Source organism: Sinohyriopsis cumingii, chromosome 14, assembly GCF_028554795.1.
Source record: "Sinohyriopsis cumingii isolate HCF-2022 chromosome 14, ASM2855479v2, whole genome shotgun sequence".
Classification (NCBI taxonomy): Eukaryota; Metazoa; Mollusca; class Bivalvia; order Unionida; family Unionidae; genus Sinohyriopsis; species Sinohyriopsis cumingii.
This window is the reverse complement of record NC_142974.1, coordinates 12,816,189-12,837,620: the sequence shown is the minus strand read 5'-3', so window position 1 is coordinate 12,837,620 and position 21,432 is coordinate 12,816,189. Positions and strand designations below refer to the sequence as shown.

Genomic DNA, 21,432 nt, shown 5'->3' with positions numbered 1-21,432 from the left:
CAAGTATGAATTTCATTGTATTATGTTCCAATAGTTAGATTAACAACGCAGACAACTCTTCCGCGGATGTGTAACGCTGTTAGTAGAGATATCGTTTTTATATTGACACTGTCAACGGAGATTAGATTTCAGGATATTTGTAAATAAATATTTTTTGTGGTTAATTCTCTCTTCCGGAGTTTCTTGGGGTCAGGTGTTCCTAAAAGTCACATAATCTAATGGATGGAAAAGCGAAAACACCAGTCACGCCATTTCCTGAATCATTTTCATTTATATATATATTATCTAGAAAATAACTAACTTTCCAAAAATAACAAATGAACCAGAAAAAAGATTATAATAGCTAATTTTCTCTTAATTTGTGTTTGCAGAACTAAATTTAAGTTGTAATAACTATTATTTTCTTGCAATCCATCATCTGTAACTTTATAATAATTTCTTAAAAATATATATTTCATATGTCTCCGTAACTAGTTGCTAATGCGTAGAACTCTTATGCTCGAGGTCTGGCGATCGAATCTCGTGACGGACAATTTCGACGGTTGCGAATATTTTGCTATTTTTCTATATAATTAGGGGCCCAGCCTCCGCCTCGAAACTCAACAAAGAAAACCCACACAAACACACCGTTATGTCACCACATGGGGGTGTTCTTTTGCACCATCCCGTGGTTGATTTCGGGTGTGTGTATACAAAAATATGTTGAATCTAGAGAATTGCTCCCGTGTATGTACTGTGTTGTAAATATTGTAATTACTAGATGTGCTGTGCCGTCCATAGAATTAAGTTTGTATATACTATATGTGTTGCGCCGTCCATATAATTAAGTTTGCATACACTGTAAATACAATGCTGTACATATTGTAAATACTATATGTACTTGCCGTCCTTACTGTAAATATTGTAAATGCTAAATGTACTGTGCCATCCTTTACTAAACATGCCCTCTTAAGCCTGCTAGACTGTTGTTTGACAGGCTAGGGGTTCATATAGGGGTTCGTGATTAGAATCAAGATTTATAATTAAGATTTATGTACTGTGTCGTCCTCACTATACACGCCCCCTGAGCCTGCTAGACTGTTGTTTCGTGCGCCCTTGAGCCTACGAGGATGTCATATGGGCACCGTAGGTTTTCACATGGGGTTGTGTCGTCTTGGTGTAAAAGAAAACACCCTTCTGGACTTGCTAGAATGTTATATGATATCCTAGATGTTCACGTAAGGGTGTAAAATATTTTTCTTTTAAACGTATACTTAGTATATAATGAATTACGAAAATATCAATGATATTATTACTGCTATTAAAAATTAGAAAAAGACGACATAAATATATCTGATAAACTAAATCCTGCAAAATTACTTCTGATTTTGAAGCCTTACAGGAAAGGAAGGAGGAAGGAGGATCTACGTTACCATCACAATATCCATTCGTAAAAAAATTCAAACGGCGATTTTTCAGTCGTTGGATACAGTAAAAGAAAATGAAGTGGGAGAATTCGTCTCTCTATCTCGTGCAATCGAAAAAATAGATCAAAACTATCTCGTGAATACGAAGCAAAAAATTCAATCAATACTCGCATAAGACAATTAAAAACAAATATGTCAGAAACTGTTATTGGTAATGAAAATGAAAGTTAGACTCAATCCTGGAAATTAAAGTGAAAGTATACAAAGTTTTAGTTGAGTAATAACAATATCCCCGTTGATTTTATCAAGGACTGTGTCAATGATCAAGGCGGGGAATCATAATGCATTTTTATCTCCTGTTTTTCAAGTATATGCTGTCTCTTGACACTCGAAAATCGTAGAATTTTAAGATTGGAAACCCTCGAAAATCGTAGACTGTTACGATTTCACATATAAATTATTCAGACTTAGCGTTTCAATCCTTAAATCCTTAGCGTTTCAATCCTTAAATCCTTAGCGTTTTTGAGTCCTTAAATGCAGCAAGTTGCTGGACTGGTCAGTTAGTCTGAAATGTATTCTTGATAATAGAGGATTATGACACCGTAGATAAACCGGATTGATCGGTTCTTGCACAATCAGATATCCGGGTGAAACTTGCGTTGTAAACGCATACAAAATATATCCTTGTTGTGCTGGTGTGGATATTTCAGTATTTGTCTGATAACTTCCATCAATTACGTCACATACAAGATTGACCGCGATCACCGAGGTTATGTTTACGATTCTGGGAGAAACGTGGCGGCTTTCTTTTTGTGGCTTATTGTTGTATCTGAGAATACTTGCCAGAGGCAGTGTTTTTCTCCATTGTTCAAGTATTGTAGGAAACAACTCACTGATGATTTCGTCAGCAGGTTTTTCAGTTCGTCTGCGTTATACCCGGGAAGTTTTAAATTCTGCAGATCAGCTTCTGTCATCGAATATGCAGTTAAAATTGTTGTTTGTGGTTGGTGTAGTATTAACTCTTACCTGAATTACTCGATGGTTAATACTTTCAAATCAGATACAAGCTGATTTAATATTTCAATTTGTTTTATGATTTCCTTTCGCGATGTTATATCAAAAAGATGTTCTTGGAAACTTTGCTGTAGTCACTCTCGTTGTATTTTATGTTCTTCATTAAAACTTTTAAAGTTTGCAGTAATTTCATCTAGGCGAACATTTATATATGTAAATACTCAATAACCGAGATGTTCCTGAACAATATGCCATGTTACATCGTCCTTGTTAATGAAGATAAGACGACAAGTCAGTGTTGCATTTTTCATATCTAGTAAATGACTTTTGTATAATGGAGTAACTTCGCAATATGACTGTATATCCGTGATACAATCAGACTTTTTTGGTTCAGTTATTGATGGTGGTGTCTCGGGGGAAAAATCAGGCCATCCTAGCACTGATGTGATCGATGACTGATAGATATCCACGGCGTAATCGGGCGAGTTTATCTCTATCGCGGCAGAAAGTGTTGGTTCATGGACTGTTATTGCTATCTTGGATTCCTTCTCGGTGATATTTTTTATTCTGCGCTGAAATTCATCATTGATTTGTTCGATTTTATAGCTGCCCGTGGATATTCCAACAACGTTACAGTCGGGTGTACCATCGGGTTTATTTTTATTTGCAAACACCAACGAATTATTTGATTGCAGACCACCAAACGACTTTAATCTAATATTGGGCCAAATGTAGTATACTCGCAACTGTGCAAGAGCTATTTCTTTAACTGGAATCGCGGTTGGAAAATTAATACTGAATTTATGGTTGGTTGAGCTTACTGATATCATCGTGGTTTTCAGCGGATTTTTATTTGCAGCTATCTGCTGAAGTAGTTCTGTCATTATTTAAATTTCCATTTTCCAAATGGCGTTGTTCTACATCAATAACTTCATTGTATTTCTTAATCATCTCGGTGAATTCGGAATCTGATATCGTTGTATCGTCAAGGCTGGATGATATCAACGACGATGATTTCGAGTACGCGCGTGTTGCCGTGTTTAATCTTCACATGTAATCCTTTAGTTTTGTGCTCGTGCACGTGGATATATTTTTCGCAATAATGTTATAAATCCAAGCGATGGCCGCCGATGATGAAACACATATCGTTGCTAATGCTACCGTTAGCGGGGTCAGCCCTGATAACACTACACCGATGGACGCAACAAGTGTATATACCGAGTACACTAAAACATCCATGGCAACTACACGTCTTCGATATTTATTTTACTTTCGCGGTATATTGTTCAAAGATAGTTTATGGCGCTGTTTGCCATTCACGTACTTGATCATATCTAAATTTTTGAACGTCCATTATATTTTATACAGTAAGCAATTGAGGCGTTTCAGCAACAAATTCCAGACACCACCAGTAAGATGCTGCGTTTAATTTCTTATCAGCTGCTTCCAGTATAAATGTTTGTTCGTTGCCGCTGTTTAACACAACAGTCACAACCCCGGAAAACTTATCGGTTGAATAACGCCAGGGATATGTAGTGTATATACTAAATTTCGCACTGCTAAATACTGATAGTCTGTACACACCAGTAACTGTTGCGGTATTTTTGATAGTATTATTTTGCTGTGACCATGTTGAGAATCCCGAAGACACTGTGTATACGTTATTGACAATCTGCTTGTGGGGAATTTAAATCAGCTTGGTTTTGTTAACGATATCAGGAATTCCACTTACGACGTCTTCTAGTGTTTTTTTTTAAATCGTTTCTATGCTCGTCTTGATATCAGAGAGTTTCTCGTCAATGGTCAACGGACTTCCACAGAAATCATCTGCGATTTCATCAAGTTTTCGAAAGTTTCTACGAAGATTTGCAAACACATTTACATGAACGTTCGCAACGTGGATAAGTTAGTGTCTACGGTACTGTAGTTAACGTCTACATTTTTTTTGGTGCAGCATCTTCATCAGATGTTGGATCTCCTACGGCGACTATTTTATTTCCGTTCATGCTGAGTTCACCTGTCATTGTGTCTTCGGTATTCTTCAAACGACCGGCTACAGTTTTCGCAATTTCGTCTCTGATGGTTATAAACGATATATTTGAGACTCTGATTCTACTACCGTCAGTAAACACAAGGATGTTATCGGGTTATCGGTGGTAGCAAGAAGAACTCGTCTAACTATGTCATTTCTTTTGATATTACTCGTTTTCAAAACACCGTATATATCCTGCAAAACAACAACTTCATCTCGGTCAAGTCTAGAGAGGTGGACAATATCAGCAAGTTCATCTTTAGTAGCGTAATTCGATAAATCAATATCCTCTTCTTTTTATATTTTTAGTAGTTTTAGAAGATCTTCCGTAAATATCAATCATTGTTATTCTTTAATATCTGTTTAAAACGACGATGGATGGTTAAACCGTCTACTTGTATACTCGTGCAGTGGTTTGGTTGATTTTGATATAGCGTCAAGTACTGCAATTACTTCACGGCCACATATCGGTGGATCTGTCATTGTTTGTGTTCGTATTGTTGAATACCAGATTGGCGCTGCGATTGTATCGTTATACGTGAGAAATTCATTTGGTGGTGCTAGCCCATACGAATCAAAATAATCGATTCCACGTGGATCAATCGCGTAGGCAACCCAGTGAGTTCGTGGACCAAAACTGTCATCAAGATTAATAATTCCTGTTTCAACGCTGCTTGGTTTACGCTGTCACTGATCGCGCATAAAAACACCTCTAAATGTTTTTATATTTAGTTGCTTAGCAGCGTCAAGTAAATCAATATTTGACATATGTAGAACATCTAGCGGTTCCATCAACGTGGTATTATTCATGGAAGTCTCAGACCTTTTTCTCGATGAGGGGTTACTGGTAATGTTCGACATCTTCCCTTTTTTATATCCTCGCCCTGTCGCTTTCTTTAATGCCATTCCAGCAACTGCTTCAACAGAAACTAAGGCAGCTGCTTTTGCAACTGCTGGAGCAGCAGCGGCACTTAATGCTGGTATCGCCGCAAGAAGTGGAAATATACCACCTGTTTTAACCATGTCTTTAATAGCGCTCGGAGAAAGATTGAGTTGAACTCCAGTTTTTGATTCTAGCGCCTTATTAAAATGTTTGAGCTGAGTCTTGGTCAGTGATAACTTGTTTGGACCGCCACTAGAAATATGGTCCCGCTTTAACGTTATTGCTGCTCTGCAATTTCCTGCAAGTTTTGATTGTAATTTTTTCACCTGACCGAAAGTCAGAGTGACATCAACGTGACTATATGACATTCAATAACATGTTTTCTACTGGTACATCAATAACTCTCATTCGTCCACCAGCACCTTCAAGTAACATTGATTTATCGCTGAGTATAACAGCAATTGGTCTGTAAACAGGAATAGCTCCAGCGTCTCTGTTTAGGCGAGCTCGAAAATTAACATCAACGACAGATTGACTAGATAAATCAAGATGTTTCAGCGAAAAGTATATCGAATATAGATTTGTAAAATCTAACTCTATTTGTAAACCAGTATCTATATTTTGATCACGTCCCATAAAAGCCATTAAACGATAATATACCAGTCCTACATGATTTAATTCAAAATTTAACAATATATCTTGAGATAGTTCTTGATGCCCATTTATTCTTAAGTCTGAAGTGTCTTTAGTCTTAAGTCTGAAGTGTCTTTAGCAAACATCATTGTTGGACCAGCTGACAAACGATAAAACGCACGCGCGTACTTGAAAAAAACGACAACGACAAAAAAACATTATCTTAATAACTAACCCCGAAGAGAGACTCCTGGAGACTCTACGAGAGAAACTCTCGGTCACTTAGAGGCTTAGGTTTGTCCTTATTGACCTTTTTTCATTTTCGTAGGAGGCTTTAGTTTTCAAAAATGGACCTTATAAAATGAGGTGGGTTCGCCCCCTCTGCTGCTCAAGGTTCCGATGTCAGAACCTTGACTAGGAAAGATGAATGATATGGTGTACTAGTAAATAAAGTACAAATATACATCGTGTTAAAAGCAAGTACGTAAAAACAAGAATAGCGTATAAGGGTCATGTTAAAATGATGTTTCATGACATATAATTAATTTTGTTATAATGGTATGAAATGTAAATGTTTTATTATAGTGAGGCTACCTTGAAGTAGATTTATGTTGTTTTGGGTTTAACGCCATGTTTCAGTAGATGATAGGTTATATATTGCAGCCAGTATAGTTGGTGGAGAAGAACCCTGGAAAACCCCAGGTAGAACCACCGACCAAAGGAAAATACTGGCAGGCTTTCTCACATACCATCGTTGGCCGAATTCGAGACTCGAACCCACGAGGACAGAGGTGAGATGTCAGTGATTGGTAATGGCGAGCGCCTTAGATCACTCGGCAACATCGAATAAGATGCGATATGCTTTTCTCTGAAAAAGAAAAATCAGTATCAAAATAAAAGAGGTACGAACCACAGCGCATTATCTACAACGCTTAACGTGGTCAAATGAAAAAGGTACGAACCACAACGCATTATCTACAATGCTTAAAGTGGTCAAATGTAACAGGTACGAACCACAGCGCATTATCTACAATGCTTAAAGTGGTCAAATAAAAAAGGTACGAACCACAGCGCATTATCTACGATGCTTAAATTGGTCCAGTAGAAAAGTTACAAACCACAGCACATTATCTACAATGCTTAAAGCGGTCAAATAAAAAAGGTACGAACCACAGCGCATTATCTACAGTGCTTAAAGTGGTCAAATAAAAACGGTACGAACCACAGCGCATTATCTACAATGCTTAAAGTGGTCAAATGTAACAGGTACGAACCACAGCGCATTATCTACAATGCTTAAAGCGGCCAAATAAAAAAGGTACGAACCACAGCGCATTATCTACAGTGCTTAAAGTGGTCAAATAAAAACGGTACGAACCACAGCGCACTATCCACAATACTTAAAGTGGTCAAATAAAAAGGTACGAACCACAGCGCCTTACCTACAATGCTTAAAGTGTTCAAATAAAAAAGGTACGAACCACAACGCATTATCTACAATGCTTAAAGTGGTAAAATAAAAAGGTACGAACCACAGCGCATTATCTATGATGCTTAAAGTGGTAAAATAAAAAAGGTACGAACCACAGCGCACTATCCAGAATACTTAAAGTGGTCAAATAAAAAGGTACGAACCACAGCGCCTTACCTAAAATGCTTAAAGTGTTCAAATAAAAAAGGTACGAACCACAGCGCATTATCTACAATGCTTAAAGTGGTAAAATAAAAAAGGTACGAATCACAGCGCATTATATACAATGCTTAAAGTGGTCAAATCAAAGAAACTTCTAAATGTATTGATGCAAAGGGGACTTGGTGCAAGGTAAACTACGTCATTTCTTAAACTATTAAATTATTGTGTTTTAATGAACAATTATTCTAAACGTCAGATGTCATAAATTCCTTAATAGCGATGTTGCTGTTTTCTTTCTTTTCTGAGGCAGTTTTGATTATAACAATAAACAAAAAGCAAACAGCTGACATGTTAAAAAATTAAATGGATCAGAGAGGGAGAGAGAGAGAGAGAGAGAATACAACAGGGATTCTCTTGTATACATAAACTAATAGCATCTTGCATTATAGACTTTCCGTTAGATAATATAATAGATAATTATTTCAAAAGAGTGTTTGTACACATTTTAAAGTTCAGTATGCTACAGACTTGCCACATTATCATCCTTCTAGTTAAAGCTTTCATGTATTTGTAATATTTCAAATAAATGTATTTCAGCTTACGAATAAATAATGCAGATATACTGTAGACAATTATAATAGATTATATGTTTAGACTGAGGTATATCGTGTGAATTAAAATGTTGTTTTCATCATTTATTCTTTTCATTATGTTCTTACCACCAGCATAAGTACTTTTTTGTTGTGTACTGTAATTATTCACAAATATATGCTGCACGAACTATTTACCTTTTTCTTTTCCGGGATATTTTCTGGAAGGTACGATATCAATATGTTCTTGAGTGTCTCCAGAAAGTCTTTCTCCGCCACAAGATAATTTATGACGTCAGGATTTCTATCCGAGTAGTTCAGTAAAGATGACAATGTTAGTCTCATGACTTCAAAATTATAATGTACAATATTTTCTTCTTCATCCTTAAAACCCACCCCCCAAACGTCGATAATGACGTTACACATAACGCTTAGAGTTTTTGTCTCCAACAAACGCCGTCCAGCTTCTAGTCGATACCTTAGCACAACGTCATAAGACAAGGTGTCGATCTTCTGGATATCATGAAATATTTTACTTATCACTTGGATGGTATTTAGAAAATCTTCATTACATTTCATCTCTGCCTCCCTTAAATTTTGTAGATTCTGAATTTTTTCTATGGCATCATTCAGTTGTCGAAAAATGTTCTCCGTTTTTGATTTAACTTCATCTGTTATTCCATGGTTCGTTTCCTTTACTTCAGATTCTTCCAGTAACATTTCCTTCCCCGATTCTCTTATCACACTTTCATTAACAATTTTGATGTCCTCTTCCATTTGTGAAGTTTTTATTGTTTTCATCGTTTCATGATAGAGAACAGGCGTGGTCGAGGAAGCTACAGACGCTGGAATAGAACTCGAGCTTCCCATGGCAATTCTAGAAGAGAAACATTCAGTAATAGAAAATATCGTCTCTGAAAATTAAAATGCATTTTTTATATCATCATATTATCAAACAGTGACTGAAATAGCGATATCTTTCCCTGGGATATAAAGAATGGTTTTTTTTCTTCTGTTTAAACACTGTATTTACTAATTCAATCAAATGTTGAATAAAAACAAAGCATATAACTAATATCACTGTTTGCCGATACAGACGTAAAGAGTTAATGTATAAGGTATTATTTGGTCTTTCGTTGAAGCCTAAATAGGTACTACTACTACTACTAAATAATGGAAGTACAAAAGACACTTGAAAATGTCGTCAACTTGAAGAACAGAAGTAGAGAGTGAAGCGATAAGATTTTAGAACCGGGCACGCTTAGATTGGAAATTGAAATTAGGTCTGAAAACCAAGGTTTCTCGCCTTTGTGCATAATGAGTAAGGACAATGATAAAATGATGAATTATCTCAACAGTAAGTGCAGCAAATTGGGAAGGTGGTATAAACTATCCATTTGTAAATGGTAACACTAAGGCTGAAACAAGCCGATTGAAGGCAATCGTGGATAGCTCAGCGTTGCTGTGGTTTGATGATTGCAACCCAATTAACCAATGGGGAAGGTTTACCAACTGCGTCCACCACCGTGCTGTACTGAGGACTCACGTGGATAGTGACCAGAGAAAACAGTACTCACACAGATATATATATATATATATATATATATATATATATATATATATATATATATATATATATATATATAGTCTACAAACCTATTACTTGAAAAGGACATTTACTGTCACCTGTTTTTTGAATGGAACAAATCCTGTAACATGCTACTTGAATAAGACGTTTTCTGCAACATGTGTTTGAATAGGATAATTATAAATTTAATATGACACCTTCTGCAGCAAATTATTGGGCAGAGCTCCTTCTGCGACATATTTTACACATTTTACATATATTCAAAAGATTTACTCTTTTTGGAGAGATTTGTTGTGCTCTATTAATATGTACCATTATCTTGTCGCATGAGTGTGTATAAAGCACGGTAGGCATTTAGTTTAACATCATTTAGTTGCATTGTTTGAATGCTGTACATTACAAATATAATAGTATTTCTAGAAAATTCATGTACAGATGAGTATTTTAAGACCCTTTTCAGTACGATGTTCTGCCAAAGAATGTTCTGTATGATAGACCAACGATTTTTAATATGTGCTACGATCGAAGTCGTACATGTATTGAAGTATGCCCGCCATCTTTGTTTTGGAAGCATTGGATGGTTATCCAGTTTCCCCTCTGCCATATGTGCAAGCATATTCGAACATTAACTAGTTTATTTAACGATGTTTACATAGAATTATTTGCGCTGCAATACAGTAATGCTCTTGCTATCTCCCTCTAAGATGTCACATCCGCATCGTGCAGGCTCTAATTTTCCCGCAATACCAACCTAAGTTGGAGGCCAGTGTTTACTGTAATACATCTTACACAATGATTTTAGAATTTGATCATATCTTTGTAACTAAACTGTAATAATATAAGTAGCATTCAATATTTGCCTGAATCACAATATTTTAACGGTAGTTAATATTTATTTTGTCTTAGCAATATCCAATAATTTCGGGGAGTATTGTAAGGTGTAACGTAGTCAAGGATCATAAATAGGGGTGTCGTGCACACCCAAAAGTTTATATTTGACCGGCATCAAGTTCGTATGCAATAACAATACTTATTGCATGCTCATTTCTTTACCCGTTAACTTTACATTGTCATAATCGTTCAGTATTCCCCAATACTGAATGCTCGCGACAATACACATATAGCATTCACGTGAATCAAGGAACTCCTTTCTTTTGTAAACAAACAATGGACTCAGACGCCAGCACTTTTGATTTGTAAACAAATCATGTACACTGGCTCGAGATGCTCTTTACGTTGTGGTTGTTTAAATTTGTTTCTGAATGAACTAAAACATGTTTCGTGGACTGCAAAAAAACCCACAAAAAACAGCTTTTTTGGCACATTCCGCGTTGATAGAATGTTTCGGATTTAGGCTAGCTACATTATATAAATGACGGAAGATTAGGTCCTTACAAATAACATACAAGTGACAAGGCATATACTGTTTTCTTTAGCTGGTGATAAGAATGGCAAAATAAAATATACTTACAGTTTTACATCCTGAATTTCCTTAAAATTTATTTTCTTAATTTTTCAAATCCGAATTACATAAGCCATGTCATCAGTTTTCAATCTGGATTACACATTTCGAAATTGTGCTGTAATTTCGATGATAAGTGCAACTGCATCCTCCTTATTGCACTCAAAATGAAATAAGCATTAAATTCCATAGCGTCTTTTTGATAATTGCAATTGAAAGACTTCATATTTTTCCCACATTATGATTTCAAACATTCAATGACAGAAACAGACACATTTGCAGACGTAAACACGCTTCTATTGCGCCACTTCAATCCGATGTATTTCTTGTATAATTTGCACAGATGAATCCAGTCCAAATTCACAAACTTTCGTCAATCAAAACAAAATACCAAAATATATTCATTCCAGATCAAATGGAACAGTTGTTGCAATGCACATTCATTCACAATATGACTGCAAATTTCAATTTTAACTAGACATGCCATTTTCTTTCGAGAGTTATGTCGAGCGCGGGACTAAGTTCAAATTTATCTGGGCGGAGTTATGTGCGCATTAATAATGATGTCATTGTGTAATGACAAATCTGCGCTTGTGTATTTAGTTTGGAATACGGCATTCATTCATTTATGTTGTTTCTTGTAGTGTATTTTGTTTATATAATTAAACCTTAGGTAGAATTTAAAAAAATGAGCATATACTAAAAGGTTACTGCATTTGTATGGGAAAATATGAACTCGTTTTGTCGGAAGGATATACTGCACTCACAAGTTCGTGCAGTATTCCATCCAAATAAACTCGTTCATATTTTCCCATACAAATGCGGTAACATATAAATACTGTACTAATGTTTTGCAAACCCGATAAAAATAGTAACATGGAATTATATCATTTTCTAGATGGAAATTAATTTAAAGTAATCATATTTGAAAATACTATTAATTTCTTAAATACAAAAAAAAATTCTGTACTATAGAAAACCAAAGCCAAATATATAAAGAAGATTACTTGTAAGTAGGTTCATTCGGCCTACGTAAAACGTATTCTATTTCTGTAAATTTTCATGACTCCATACAGTTTTAATGTAACAGAAATGGTCATCCATTTCACATGATAATTGTAAAGAGTTGAATTTGTTCATTACTAGGATTGTTATGTTACTGCTATGATTATTCTTGTCAAATTCTTTGTGATCAATATTATTATTTAATACAAGTTGTTAAGATTGTTATTAATACATTTCATGTCATGGATGGAGCATAATAAGAGAACATATAATTTTTGTTTATGTTGTTGTTGTTGTTATAGGGTTTAACGCCATTTTTCAGCACAAGATAGGCTATACATGGCGGCCAGTTTTAATGGTGGAGGAAGAACCCGGGGATAACCCCGGAAAGAACCACTGACCCACGAGAAGATACCGGCAAGCTTTCTCACATATCCACATTGGCCGAGCCCGAGACTCGAACCCACGCAGACAGATGTGAGATGGCAGTGATCCTTGACGGAGAGCACCTTAGACCACTCGGCCACTCAGTGCCACTCTCTGTTTATGAATTTATTTATTGACAAATATAACATATTAAGACTTGATTAAATCCCGTGATTTTCTCATTAGTATATATATATATATATATATATATATATATATATATATATATATATATATATATATATATATATATATATATTCTTCATATTTATATATAAATAGCTGATGCAAGAGCCATGATTTTCACTTTTCACGGGGACTTCGTCTTTTATCAGATGGCTTTCTATAGACTGTATCATAATATTAAAGAAAAATTAAGGTATCAGTTTAATGATTGGCAAGGTCCAGAATCAGAAAGCAATTGTCTAAATGTAGCTGAGCTTGCGTTGGAAATTAAAAACTGGTTGAGCAAAGTACAACATCATTTGAGTAGCACACTTTCTGAATGATGCCATTTGAATAGCACACTTTGGACAACATATCATTGAATAGTTCACTTTCTATAACTTATAATTTGAATAGCACACTTTTTACAACACATTGTTCGAATAGCACACTTTATGAAAGATGCCATTTCAATAGCACACTTTCTAAAACTTATCATTTGAATAGTACACATTTTACAACTTATCTTATGAATACCAAACATTCTACAATATGAATAACACACTTTCTACAACTTATCATTTGAATGGCTATTTTCTGAAAGATGTCATTTGAATAGCACTTTTTTTTACAACTTATCATTTTAATATCACACTTTCTGAACGATGCGAAATGAATAGCACACTTTCTACAACTTGTCATTTGAATAGCACACTTTCTAAAAATTATCATTTTAATAGCACACTTTCTGAACCATGCCATTTGAATATCACACTTTCTTCAGCTATCATTTGAATAGCACACTTTCTACAACTTATTTGAATAGTACACTTTCTACAACTTATCATTTGAATAGCACACTTTCTACAAATTTTCATTTTAATAGCACACTTTCTGAGCGGTGCGATTTGAATAGCTCTCTTTATTCAGCTATCATTTGAATAGCACACTTTCTACAACTTTTTTGAACAACACACTTTGTACAACTTATCCTTTCAATAGCACACTTTCTGAACGATGCCATTTAAACAGCATACTCTCTACAACTTATCCTTTCAATAGCACACTTTCTTCAACATATAATTATATATAACTGCGTGGAGAGGGGGGATCTGCTGCATGGGCAACAGCTGATTCTCCATACCACCCTGCCAGGCTTCATAGCTCCATTGGAGAGGACACTCCAGCGTCGTCGTACGGCGTCGGCACAACACGAGAAGTAGCAGTTTACCGGTTCTAAGTCAAAGCTCGATTGGCGTAGAGCTTGGCGCCAGGGGTTACTTCTGACGGTGGGAGAGATCATCAGGTCTCACTGGACAGCTACCGCCCGCCTCAAGCTGGGCAGCCCCCAGTCAGTAAGGTGCTGCCCGCCATGGCCTGCCTGCTTCACTGGGTGCGTGGAGCTTAGAGAACCATCTCGACAAGTGGGCCACAAAACTCTGCACCAGGAAAGACTAAAAGAAGAAATAAAAAGACTCCAACTCTTCGTTTTGCAACCTGGAACATCAGGACCATGTGTCCTGGATTGACCACTGACCTACAGCAGATCGACGATGCACGGAAGACTGCCGTCATTGACAGAGAACTCTCCCGACTGAACATCGACATTGCCTGCCTCCAGGAGACCCGACTGGCTGACAGCGGCACCATCAGGGAAGCCAATTACACATTCTTTTGGCAGGGGAAGCCCTTGGATGAACCTAGGCAGCATGGTGTAGGCTTTGCCGTCAAGAACACGCTAATCGCCTTCATTGAACCTCCATCATCAGGTACTGAGAGAATCCTTGCCCTCCGGCTGTCAACATCCTTAGGCCCGGTCAACATCTTCAGTGTGTACGCCCCAACCCTCTACTCCACCTACGAGGAGAAAGACAAGTTTTATGAGGCTCTGGATCAGGCAATATCCAGTATCCCCAACAATGAAAGCCTTTACTTACTAGGAGACTTCAATGCTAGAGTGGGAGCTGACCATGAGGCCTGGTCCACCTGTCTCGGCTTTTACGGAAGGGGCAAGATCAACGAGAATGGTCAGCGACTGCTGCAGATGTGCTGCTCCCACAGCCTATGTGTGACAAACACTTTCTTCAAATGCAAGGAAATCCACCAGGTGTCGTGGAGACACCCACGTTCACGCCACTGGCACCAGCTAGACCTCGTCATCACCAGGCGTGCAGAACTGGCCAGTGTCCTCCTTACCCGCAGCTACCACAGTGCCGATTGTGACACGGACCATTCCCTCGTGGCCAGCAAGGTGCGAATATTACCCAAGAAGCTGCACCACGCTAAGAAGAAGGGTCACCCACGTATCAACACCTACTGTGCAAGCAACCCAGAGAAAACACAGCAGTTCATCAGCAAACTGAAGGAAGCCCTCACCAAAGTGACACCTGATGACACCATTGATTCCAAGTGGTCCCATATCCGTGACTCTGTGTACAATTCAGCCATCACAGCTTACGGGAAGAGGGAGCGAAAGAATGTCGACTGGTATGAAGCAAACTGGGAGGAGATGGAGCCCGTGACTGAGGCAAAGAGGAAAGCCCTTCTGGCATACAAGGCTGCACCTAGCCCCAGAACACTACAAGCCCTCAGGATTGCAAGGAATAACGCCCAGAAGACCGCCCGCCGCTGTGCCAACACCTACTGGCTGAACCTTTGCAACAGTATACAGACAGCTGCTGACACCGGGGATACAAGAGGAATGTATGAGGGTATCAAAAAAGCGACAGGCCCCCCCAGCGACAAGACCGCCCCCCTCAAGTCCAAGACGGGCGAAGTCATCACAGACCAGGGGAAACAACTGCAGCGATGGGTTGAGCACTATCTTGAGCTATATGCAACCCAAAACAATGTCACTGGAACTGCCCTGGACGCCATTCCAGACCTGCCTGTCATGGAGGAGCTAGACACACAGCCCACCCTGGAAGAGCTCGGAAAAGCCATCGATTGCCTTGCCTGTGGGAAGGCTCCTGGAAGCGACGGCATTCCGCCTGAAGTCCTCAAGAGCGGAAAACCAGCACTGCTCCAGCCCCTACACACACTCCTCTGCCTTTGCTGGGAACAGGGATACATCCCACAGGACATGCGTGATGCCAACATCGTCACTTTGTACAAAAACAAAGGAGACCGTAGCGACTGCAACAACTATCGGGGCATCTCCCTCCTCAGCATCGTCGGAAAGGCCTTCGCCCGTGTTGCCTTGGCACGCTTGCAGATCCTAGCCTCCCGCGTCTACCCAGAATCCCAGTGTGGATTTCGAGCCGGCAGGTCAACTGTAGACATGATCTTCTCACTACGTCAGCTGCAGGAGAAGTGTCGCGAGCAGCGGATGCCCCTCTACATTGCCTTCATAGACCTGACGAAGGCGTTTGACATGGTTAGTCGGAGTGGACTCTTCAGACTCCTGCAGAAGATCGGCTGCCCCCCACGTCTGCTTGCTGTCATTATGTCGTTCCACGAGAACATGCACAGCACAGTGTGCTTCAATGGCGCAACATCTGAAGCATTCCCAGTCGTTAGCGGAGTCAAACAAGGCTGTGTCCTTGCACCGACGCTCTTTGCCATCTTCTTCTCCATGCTTCTCCAGTACGCATTCAAGGACTGCAGCGAGGGAGTGTACATCCATACCAGGGCTGACGGCAAGCTGTTCAACATCGCCCGTCTCCATGCTAAGACTAAAGTCACAGAGGTACTCATCCGTGAATTGCTCTTTGCCGACGATGCAGCCTTGACATCACACACGGAAGATGGACTCCAGCAGCTGGTATGCTGCCTCTCCCATGCATGTAAGGAATTTGGACTGACCATCAGTTTGAAGAAAACAAATGTCATGGCACAGGACACAGACTCCCCTCCCTCTGTCTCCATCGATGGGTACAATTTGGAAGTTGTCGAGAACTTCACATACCTCGGGTCTAACATCTCCAGCTCACTCTCCATTGATTCTGAGGTGGGCGGCAGGATTGCCAAGGCAGCAGCAGTGATGGCCAGACTTAACCAGAGGGTCTGGAACAACCCCAACCTCACAGAGAAGACCAAACTGCGTGTCTACCAAGCGTGCGTGCTCAGCTCACTTCTCTACAGCAGCGAAACATGGACCACCTATGCAAGACACGAGAGGAAACTCAACAGCTTCCACCTGAGATGTCTGCGGCGCATTCTGCACATCCAGTGGCAGGACAAAGTACCCAACACAGAGGTTCTAGAACGCGCCAACATGAACAGCATGTTCTCCATACTCAGCGAGAGGCGCCTTCGCTGGCTCGGCCATGTCAAGAGAATGGACCCAGGTCGCATTCCCAAGGACCTGTTATATGGGGAGTTAGCAGAAGGTGCACGACCAACTGGACGACCACATCTGCGCTACAAAGATGTTTGCAAGAAGGATATGAAGACAGCAAACATCAATGTCAACGACTGGGAGAGCTGTGCAAACAACCGTTCCAGCTGGCGTCTAGCTGTCAGGCAGGGAGTTCAAAACGCAGAGGAAAAGAGAAGAATAAAGCAAGCTGAAAAGAGAGCTAAAAAGAAGGATAAGCAAAAGCGTACTTTGGAGCTATGCCATCGTCTCTCGTAGACGGACGGATGCCAAGAATTTAAATAGCACACTTTCTTCAACATATCATTTGAATAGCACACTTTCTGAGTGATGCCATTTCAACAGCACACTTTCTACAACTTTTCATTTGTATAGAACACTTTCTACAACTTATTTGAATAGTACACTTTCTACAACTTTTCATTTGTATAGAACACTTTCTACAACTTATTTGAATAGTACACTTTCTACAACTTTTCATTTGTATAGAACACTTTCTACAACTTATTTGAATAGCACACTTTCTACAGCTCATTTGAATAGCACTCTTTCTACAACTTATCTTTTGAATAGCACACATTCTTAACTTATCTTTTGAATAGCATGCCTTCTAAAATCTGTTAATATACGCACGGGGTCACTTTACCGAGCGAATGAAACACTCGCGTGAGTTCTGTCCGAAGTCCCTTTGTTTTTTCCTAATTCAAATGACTTCTAGAAAACAGTCGTTGTCAATTGGAAGTTTCTCATATTGTAACAAGGCTACAAATAGTTTTCGTCTAATCAATAAGTAACCACAAAATATCACAACTTTATATTTGCGATATAACTTCACAATGGCCTGGCTTCTGTTTGATATGATTCCGTAGCGTAACGTCAATACTTCACACCATGAAATGGAAATTACAAATCAAACAAACAAAAAAATACATGGAACTATTTTCCTACTCTATCCACGAGTTAGCCGAACAATGTTTCGAGCCTCATCTTACATGTGACTTTTCACTCATTTACCATCATGCTAACAATAAACGTCGTCTCCAGACAATGTAACAACCCCCTCGAGAATATTCCATTGTACAAACTATCAGACCCTTTCACAAATATTTCATATGGAAATACAGAACCAATCAACACATTTAAATTTACAAAGGAACTAATTGGCTAAAAGTCTAATTATCCTGCTCTGAACTGAATTCAACCACGGAACTAATTAAATCATCAGTACAGCACTCTGTGACGTTTATACTTAGTGGTTAATTACTCGATTACCCAAACACCAACTTCCTATATCTAAACATTGAATCACTAAATTTATTAGATCTATAATATGGCGACACACACAAATAGCACATACCCTAGATATATTAGACTACTTTCTCTCTCTCTCTCTCTCTCTCTCTCTCTCTCTCTCTCTCTCTCTATCTATCTATCTATCTATAAATACACACATATATATATATATATATATATATATATATATATATATATATATATATATATATATATATATATATATATATATTCCACTCACCCCGGTTCATACGTGTGACAGTATGAATTATTATGGGATATCAAACTGTTGTGCAATCTAAAGGAGCTACTAGCTACTAGCATTATTCAAGCCACACATATTACAGAACACCACTATTTGAAACAAATATGATGCTGATGAAAGTCTAAATGCAGTACCTCGATCGGCTGAGAGAAAAATAGTATACCATTAAGAAGATTAGAAAGACAGCAATAATAATAATAATAATAACTAGAGAAAATGCAATGTTTATCTGCGCAAAACTCCACGCATTTTCTTGCATGTTTCACCCCTACCTCTCGCTACTCAGCAATACACCTGACAGATGCACCGTATAATGCAACATTATTCACTTATATAACGCGTCTTTCAGCCTTTATTGTATATATAAAATCTGTTAAGAAAATGTTTGAAAATGTCAATGTGATTGAAAATGTGTGTAGATGTAACATCTGACTCTTTTTTTTTTTGTACAATGGGACATGGGTCAAAGTGTCACCCTTCTTGCTAGCGAATACCAATAATACTATGAAATAAGACCTAACGTTGAACGGATAAAACGCGAGGAGATGATGAAACAAGCACAGTGACAGAGAGCGAGAATGTTGAAAAGTTTGGCAAAAATAGAGCATGAATCAGGTACACGTTTGCGAATTAACTTCTTGTGGTATATGCTTACCTTTGCCGTTCACGTACATATATTTAACATGTTAATTCCTGGTCATCGGAAAGAAATACTGACACAATGATAAGCCTGCGGTTCCCGAAAAGACTTTATTTTGAATAAGAAACCCACCTTGTCCCGACCTTCAACCATTGTTCCTATGCAACAAAATCACAACATAGTTAACGCTTACACAGATATGCATGCCTTCATTCAGTCTGATATAGTATGTTCAACAGATCAATACGGTGCTGACAATTCGATTGCCGGTCAGGTCTATTGTGACATATAGGGTGATCAGGTATGTAACATTCTGAAAGCAGCATACAGAGATCAGGACCATTCAGAAGACACTTTATAGCAACCCCTATTAAGTCAATAATAGGTGAGTTGTTTACATTTATCGCCTTTGCATTGACATGTTGAATACAAGTATACTTTAATACCTCTATTCAGACGTATATGCCTTTTCAGTTTGTTAGGTCGATCTCCATATTAAGGGCAAATATCTGTTTTGAATAAGAGTATATTGATCAGGGTTTAATTAAATATTTGAGTCTCTCTCTCTCTCTCTCTCTCTCTCTCTCTCTCTCTCACACACACAGAGAAAACATGACCTTCAAATTCAATTGCACTTTTTATAACAAATATGTCAGTGTAATTGTCTGTGTGTATAAATACATTTACAGTTTAAAAGATACATATCAAAACTATGAAAACATATTTTACTTATTGCTTTTATTTTGATAGCATTGTACTGCATATATTCAAAACACGACTGATTAATTGTTACGTTTATTTAAGTTGTAAGTTATTGTCTGTATGGAACACGCGACTGATTACTTAACACAAGTACATCTACTTAGACTTAGCAGTTATTATTTATAGATATCAGAAAACGGATTACTTAATTTATTAATTAGGAAATTATTGTCTTAAGCAATTTCTTAATACGTCTACTTAATTTGGAAGTTATTGCCTACAGGTAAAACACGATCGATTGGTGAAAGGGTAACATCACAAGGGTAAACTGTTCTGGATCTATAGGAAAAATCAAATTTAAGGTGAAGAAAGTGAATAAAAAGAATTTAAGGTTTTGTTTCTCTATTTGTATCAACCTTAGAGTTATATCTGTATCACTCAAAACATTTGAATTCCTATCAAGATAATTTTCTATAATGTTTCTAACCGTCTTAAAAAAAACCTTTTTTCTTTTACTATGATCTTCGATCTCGTCTTTGCGGTTATCTTCGTTTTCATTCTGAATATTATTAATATTGTTATCAACCCTAATTACTCGCTATTGTGTTTGATATTCTGGTAATATTCATAAATAGTATACAACAATGTGCTCATTTGAAACGAAATTTATGTAAATTGTCGAATAATCTTAATCATTTCCTAGGCTGATGACCAGGACAACCCCAATTAGAGCATTGTATTGTGAAAAGAAAATGGGGCTAGGTTTATTTTTCTCGTATGTTCTATATAAAAAAAATCAACATAAATATTAAAAGAATTTTTTTTAAAAACAACATATTGGGATAAACTAGTTTAAGAGAGCTAGTTCAAAAGAAAGTTTGAAAATACAAATTTTTAAAAAAGACAAAAAATAGTATGCGGCCGCGAGTTTCGAATTGGTAATCTTGTGTGGCAGCCAGGACACACTGTTACGTATATCTGATTTAATATATATTTATTTTAATTTAACTGTTTGTTTGTCAGTTATATTTTTTATATATATTTTTCATTACATGCTATTGTAATGTAAATTTATTCACGGTTGACCTGAATCATTCTTTCGTAAAAACCCGTTGTTGGCCTGGATCCTGACCATGGTTCCAAATTAGTAGTGGCCACGTAAGCAAGTTCTTTTTTACTGAGGGAATAATAAGTTGTTGTTGTGGGGTTTAACGCCATTATTCAGCACACGATAGGCTATGCATGGCGGCCAGTGTTAATGGTGGAAGAAGAACCCAGGAAAACCCCGGGAAGAACCACCGACCCACGAGAAGCTACTGGCAAGGTTTCTCACATGCCAACACTGGCCGAATCCTAGACTCGAACCCATGCAGACAG

General features: G+C 37.9%; 1 protein-coding gene across 1 annotated transcript in view; it reads right to left on the bottom strand.

Annotated features, from left to right (window-relative positions):
- Window positions 1–19,459, bottom strand: part of LOC149783272 (uncharacterized) — a 39,182-nt gene extending 19,723 nt beyond the window's left edge. Inside the window, exons 1-2 of the mRNA XM_089931502.1 lie at window positions 19,369–19,459; window positions 8,390–9,068 (exon numbers count right to left, since the gene is read on the bottom strand). Of these exons, the coding sequence (XP_089787628.1) occupies window positions 8,390–9,061 (672 nt within the window). The 5' untranslated portion in view covers window positions 9,062–9,068; window positions 19,369–19,459. The remainder of the gene's footprint in view (window positions 1–8,389; window positions 9,069–19,368) is intronic.
- Between the last annotated feature and the right edge of the window lie 1,973 nt (window positions 19,460–21,432).